This window comes from Dipodomys ordii, unplaced genomic scaffold, assembly GCF_000151885.1.
Source record: "Dipodomys ordii isolate 6190 unplaced genomic scaffold, Dord_2.0 Scaffold154, whole genome shotgun sequence".
In the NCBI taxonomy this organism is placed as follows: domain Eukaryota; kingdom Metazoa; phylum Chordata; class Mammalia; order Rodentia; family Heteromyidae; genus Dipodomys; species Dipodomys ordii.
The window spans coordinates 135,637-141,863 of NW_012267370.1; the positions used below are offsets into that span (position 1 = coordinate 135,637).

The window sequence follows — 6,227 nt, forward strand, 5'->3', positions numbered from 1 at the left end:
GCTTTTTTCTTTTTGCTTATGTGGTGCTGAGGAATCGATCCCAGGGCCTCTGGCATGCAAGGCAAGCGCTCTACTACTGAGCCACCTTCCCAGCCCATGCCTGGCTCCTTCTTGAGTTTATACATAAATAATATGCATAAACCTCAGTTTGTCAATTGTAAGAAGGTAATAGTTCTCAGGAAGCCGGGCAACGGTGGCTCACGCCTGTAATCCTAGCTACTCAGGAGGCTGAGATCTGAGGATCGAGGTTCAAAGCCAGCCTGGGCACGAAAGTTCGTGAGACTCTTATCTCCAATAAACCACTCGGAAACCGGAAGTGGCACTGTGGCTCACGCGGTAGAGCACTCGCCTTGAGCTGAAGAGCTGAGGGACAGCACTCAGGCCCAGCGTTCAAGCCCCACGACTGACAAAAAAAAAAAAATAGTTCTCAGGAGGCTGAGTCAGCCCAGGCAGGAAAGTCTGTGAGACTCTTATCTCCAGTAAACCACTAGAAAACTGGAAATAAAAGAAGGTAATAGTCAGTACTCAAATATATGTCAGAAACATAGAACAGTGGCAAGCTTCCAGTGTGGTGGTATATCCTTGTAATCCCAGTACTCAGGATGATTATGAGCTCAAGGCCAGTTTGGGCTACATAGTTAGACCATGTCTCAAATAATTGAGCAGTGGCAAGCAGTAGATTTTATGTAATGATTTTTTTGTTATTTTTATTATCATTATTTTTTATTTCTTTTTACATAAATAGTAACATTCTTCTTCTGTGTGTAAGTGTGCCAGTGCTAGGGCTTGAACTCAGAGCATGGGTGCTGTCCCTGAATTTTTCTTGCTCGTGGTTAGCACTCTACCACTTGAGCCAAAACTCCATTTCTAGCTTTCGTTTAGGGGGTTAATTGGAGATCGGAATCTCACAAATTTTTCTGCCCAGGCTAGATTCAAACTGAGATCCTCTGATGTCAGTCTCCTGAGTAGCTAAGATAACAGGCATGAGCCACTGGCTGTGGGCATTACTACTTCTATTTGTTCTTTCTTTTTTTCTTTTCTTTTTGGCCTAAACTGGGATTTGAACACAGTACCTTACACTTTGCTCATTGGCTGCTGCTCTACCAACTGAGCCACTCCTCCAACCCCAACATTCTCCTTCTGAACTTTGCTTTTTTAGGTAAGTCATTCCTTATCATTCCATAAAGAGCTTGTTTGCTTGCTTACTTTTTTTTATGATACTGGAATTGGAACTCAGGGACTCACACTTTCAAAACATGTATATTATAAACATTTTTGGCATGCACCTCCCTTCTCCAATCTCTGCATTCTTGACAATACTCCTTTTGGTCTCATGAAGTTTTTGTCTGTATGTGTGCTGGTAGTGGGGCTTGACTCACAGCCTTGAGCACTTGCTTGGCTTTTTCAGTTTACACTTGTTGCTCAACCCTTTAGGCACACTTCCACTTCTGTCTCATTGTTGCTGCTTAATTGGAGAAAAGATACTCTGGCCTTTCTGCCTAGGCTAACTTCAAACCATTTTCCTCAAATCTCAGCCTCTCTCCTAAGTAGTTAGGGTTACAGGTGTGAGCAGTATGTCTTTGTATTGACCATTGCTTTATCTCCTTTGGGTAAATATGTTGAAGTAAAATGGCTGGGTCTTACGGTAGGTATATATTATGTATTATATAACTTTAGGAAAAACTACCAGAGGCTATGGATGTTGATTAGTGTTAGAGTGCTTGCTTATTAGTATACGTGAGGCTCTGGGTTCCAGCCCAGCACCAAATAAATATCTCTACCAAAATATTGCTAGTAGCTCATTCCTGTAATCCTAGCTACTCAGGAGTTTGAGATCTGAGGATCACGGTTCAAAGCCAGCCCAGGCAGGAAAGTCCCTGACTCTTATCTCCAGTTAACTACCAGAAAACCAGAAGTGGCACTGTGGCTTAAGTGGTAGAGCACTGGCTTTGAGCTGAAGGGCTCAGGGTCAGTGCCCATGCCCAGAGTTCAAGCCCTACAACTGACAAAAAATATGCTGGAAGTGAAGCTATGGCTTCACAGTATCTGAATTCAAGCCTTAGGACTGGCACACACAAAAATGGTATGCTGTGTTATATTTCTATCACCAGAACTGGATAATTCTGGTTCCTCAATATCTGCATCAAAATTTGGTATATTCGGGTGGCAAGTTTTAGTCATTTTAATGGATGTAAGTGATTTGTTTTCTTTAGTGTTCTAATGGAAGTTTGAGCCCTTCTGTATGTTCATTGACCATATTGGAATCCTCTTTTGTGAAGAATCTATTATCTCTCTCTCTTTTTTTAACTGAGCTACATCCCCTATACTAGGTGATCTTTTTCTACTTCTTTTTTTGAAATTTATTCTTTTCTATTGTAAAGGTAATGTACAGAGGGGTTATAGTTACATATGTCAGATAATGAATACATTTCATTTTGACCAGTGTCACCCCCTCCCTCATTTTTGCCCAGTGTTTTTTGGTTCCAGTCCTGGGGCTTGAACTCAGGGCCTGGGTACTGTACCTGAGCTGCTTTTGCTCAAGGCTAGCAATCTACCACTTGAGACACAGTGCTACTTCCAGCTTTTTCTGTTTATGTAGTACTAAGGAATCGAACCCAGGGCTTCATGCATGCTAGGCAAGCACTCTACCACTAAGCCACATTCCCAGCCCTTGCCCAGTTTTCCGTCCCTCCACCCTCCCCCTCTCCCTCTCCCTTTCCCTTTTTCTTATTTTCTGCTTACTCTTTTTTTTTTTTTGGTCATGGGCCTAGGTGCTCTTGAGCCTTGAGCTCATGGGCCTTGAGCTCTTCAGCTCGAGGTAAACACTCTACCACTTGAGCCACAGTGCCAGTTCTGGTTTTCTGAGTGGTTTCGTGGAAATAAGAGTCTCATGGACTTTTCTGCCTGGGCTGGCTTTGAACCATGATCCTCAGATCTTAGCCTCCTGAGTAACTAGGATTATAGGCATGAGCCACCAGCGCCTGGCTCTGCTTACTTTTTATTCACTCATCTGTTCATCTGTATCTTCTCCCTCCTCCATTTTCTTTTTTTTCCTCCAAATTTGCTTTATATAATTGGATGAATATAAATTAATGAACAGAAACTTAAGCAAGATACATGTAACAATTTAACAGAACCTGATAAATGAAATTCTTTCATTGTTTTTTCAGACTCATCTTTAAGTCTTTACATCATGGGGCTCATATGGAAATTAACATATGGACATTACAGTTGAATGCCAAATTAACTAATTATGACATATTAAATTCTTCTATAATGCAATCATGAAGACCCTTCACACCACTTGTGTTTTGTATGTAGAAAAGTGTTAGAATCACAAATTCAACTCAAAAAAATAATAAGAAATATTGACTTGTTATCTGGAGACTGCTTCTCCTTTCAATAATGATTTTTAGTTGTAACATCAATGAGCTGAACAAATAAGTCACCTTTTGAGAACATAAGGAAAAATAAACACATGCAAAATGGATAAAACACACTACTACATCTTTACTAGGCCATCTCTACTTCTAATACTTCAGAAACTTAGAGATTTAGCATACTCTTCCTCCATTTTCTTTTACCCCCTCATTGCCTGTTTTATGCACTTCACTATCTATACATACCTCCTTTTATGCTTTCTGCTATTGTGGTGGGTGTGGGGTTTTGGTCGGTGTGTGTGTGTGTGTGTGTGTGTGTGTGTGTGTTTCTAACTAGGTTTTAACTAGGCCTCATGCTATTACTTCACTGTTTTGCTCAAAGTTGGTGCTCTACCACTTGAGCCACAGCGCCACTTCTGGTTTTCTGGTGGTTAATTGGAGATCAGTCACATGGACTTTCCTGCTGGGGCTGGCTTTGAACCATGATCCTCAAATCTCAGCCTCCTGAGTAGCTAGGATTACAGGCATGAGTACTTAGAATCCAAACTGCTACTCCCTTTTCACAGCTGAGGGAACTGAGGCATAAGTATGTTATGAAGTCTGTCTTACTGGGGCACTCACAAATGTGAATCTCTATTTTTGCCTTTTCTCATATCTTTCTGTTTCCTTTTAGGGAAAGAGTATTCCAAGGGAGACAGCCGTTACATCATGTAAGTGTTTACTTCTTTTTTTTTTTTTTCATTGTGAAGGAAAAATCATGGTTTCATTTATTTTTATGAGACAGATTATGTGACACCTGCACTAATTTGTGGTGAGTCAGGGAGCACTAATGGGGTGCCCTGAAGACAAAGCACACTGAGACCAATGTCCCTCCATCCTTTCTCTTAACAGTTGTGACAACTTTATCGTCTGTATGGAGACCATCACAGCTAGCATGTGGGGACCACTCAGCCTGTGGGTAGTGATTGCCTTTCTCCGCCAACAACCAGTTCGTTATGTTCTACAGCTCATAGTCTCTCTGGGTGAGGAAAAGATCACACTGGGCACTAGAGGGCTTGAAGGTGGGATCCACAGACACAGGAATATCCCTGTGGAGATTATTATCCAGGGATAAGTTTGACTGAATGCCAAAAATATCCTGAGGTTTGAGTAGAACAACCCAGCCATGCTCTGAGCTTATCTATCCAGCAAGGGGACTGGTGGCTCAAGCCTGTAATTCTACTACTCAGGAGGATTAGATCTGAGGATCATGGTTCAAAGCCAGCCCAGGAAGGAAAGTACATGACTCTTATCTCCAATTAACCACCAAAAAGCCAGAAATAGAGCTGTGGCTCAAGTAGTAGAGCGATAGACAGCCTTGAGCAAAAGCATTCAGGGATCCAGGCCTTGAGTTTCAACTCCAAGACTGGCACCAAAAATTTTTTCTTTAATTTCTGGAGCTATGAAGTGTTCCTAAATTCAGAATGTTTCCACGCTATTTTTTTTAATCTCACTTTCCTGATTTCTCGGATTTTCAGCTCTGATTTCAGAGTTCTTTGAGTGTGAGATCCTGAGCTTTGAGACCTTGAAATAGAGAATTTGGGTTAGCCCTTCCTTCTCCTCATGGGGGCTTCTCCTTCCTCTTCCCTCCCACAGGCCAGATCTATGGAGATGTTCTGTACTTCCTGACAGAATATCGAGATGAATTCCAGCATTCGGAGATGGGCCACCCAGTCTATTTCTGGTTTTATTTTGTCTTCATGAATGCCTTATGGCTGGTGATACCTGGAATCCTCTTGCTCGATTCTGTGAAGCAGCTTAGTCATGTTCAGAGTATGTTGGACTCCAGAGTCACAAAAGCCAAGAGGAAGTTAAACTAACGACCAGTGGACTGAACTGGAGGACTTCGTGAAGACGCACTCTCCATTTGCCAGAAGAATCTAAACCTGATCTCACATGTTGGAGGAACAAAGCGAACTGATCTCTCATATTCAGGCCAGTAACCAAAAAATTAAGGGCTATATTGGAAGTATTGTCAGGGGCAATTGGGAAAAAGAATCTTTACAACCAGTTAATAAAAGCTCTTCAATCTAACATAGAGTGACTTTTAATTATGAATCCAAAGATGCCCTGTCATTAATCCCCACAGACCCTTCCCACCTATCACTAACTCATCCACAGATCCAAATCATCATCATAGACCTCCCATCTCTAACCTCACCAACTCCTAGCACTGACCCCATACACGCCTATTATTTTCCCCTACAGATCCCATAATTTACTACCTAGATTCCCCCTTTAAGACCATTCCATCGTTCCCACCATAGACCCATCATTGATCCCATGGTTCACTTGTATTAGTCAGCTTGGGCTGCCATAACAAAAAGCCTAAGACTAAGCCAGCGCTGGTGACTTACGCCTATAATCCTAGCTACTCAGGAGGCTGAGATCTGAGGATCAGTTCAAAGCCAGCCCGGGCAGGAAAGTCTGTGAGACTTTTTTTTTTGTCGGTCGTGGGGCTTGAACTCTGGGCCTGGGCACTGTCCCTCAGCTCTTCAGCTCAAGGCGAGCGCTCTACCACTTGAGCTACAGCGCCACTTCCAATTTTCTGGTGGTTTATTGGAGATAGGAGTCTCAGGGTCTCTCCTGCCCTGGCTGGCTTTGAACCTCGATCCTCAGATCTCAGCCTCCTGAGTAGCTAGGATTACAGGTGTGAGCCACCAGCACCCGGCTCTGTGAGACTCTTATCTCCAATAAACCACTAGAAAACCAGAAGTGGCGCTGTGGCTCAAGCAGTAGAGCTGAAGCGCTGAGGGACAGCGCCTAAGCCCAGAGTTCAAGCCCCATGACCTACCAAAAAAAAAAAAA

The 6,227-nt window shown here is 42.7% G+C and overlaps 1 protein-coding gene across 1 annotated transcript in view; it reads left to right on the forward strand.

Annotated features, from left to right (window-relative positions):
* Ebp (emopamil binding protein (sterol isomerase)) overlaps positions 1-5,453 on the forward strand; it is a 9,558-nt gene extending 4,105 nt beyond the window's left edge. The window contains exons 3-5 of the mRNA XM_013032349.1: positions 4,054-4,090; positions 4,272-4,402; positions 5,016-5,453. Of these exons, the coding sequence (XP_012887803.1) occupies positions 4,054-4,090; positions 4,272-4,402; positions 5,016-5,239 (392 nt within the window). The 3' untranslated portion in view covers positions 5,240-5,453. The remainder of the gene's footprint in view (positions 1-4,053; positions 4,091-4,271; positions 4,403-5,015) is intronic.
* Positions 5,454-6,227: the final 774 nt, after the last annotated feature.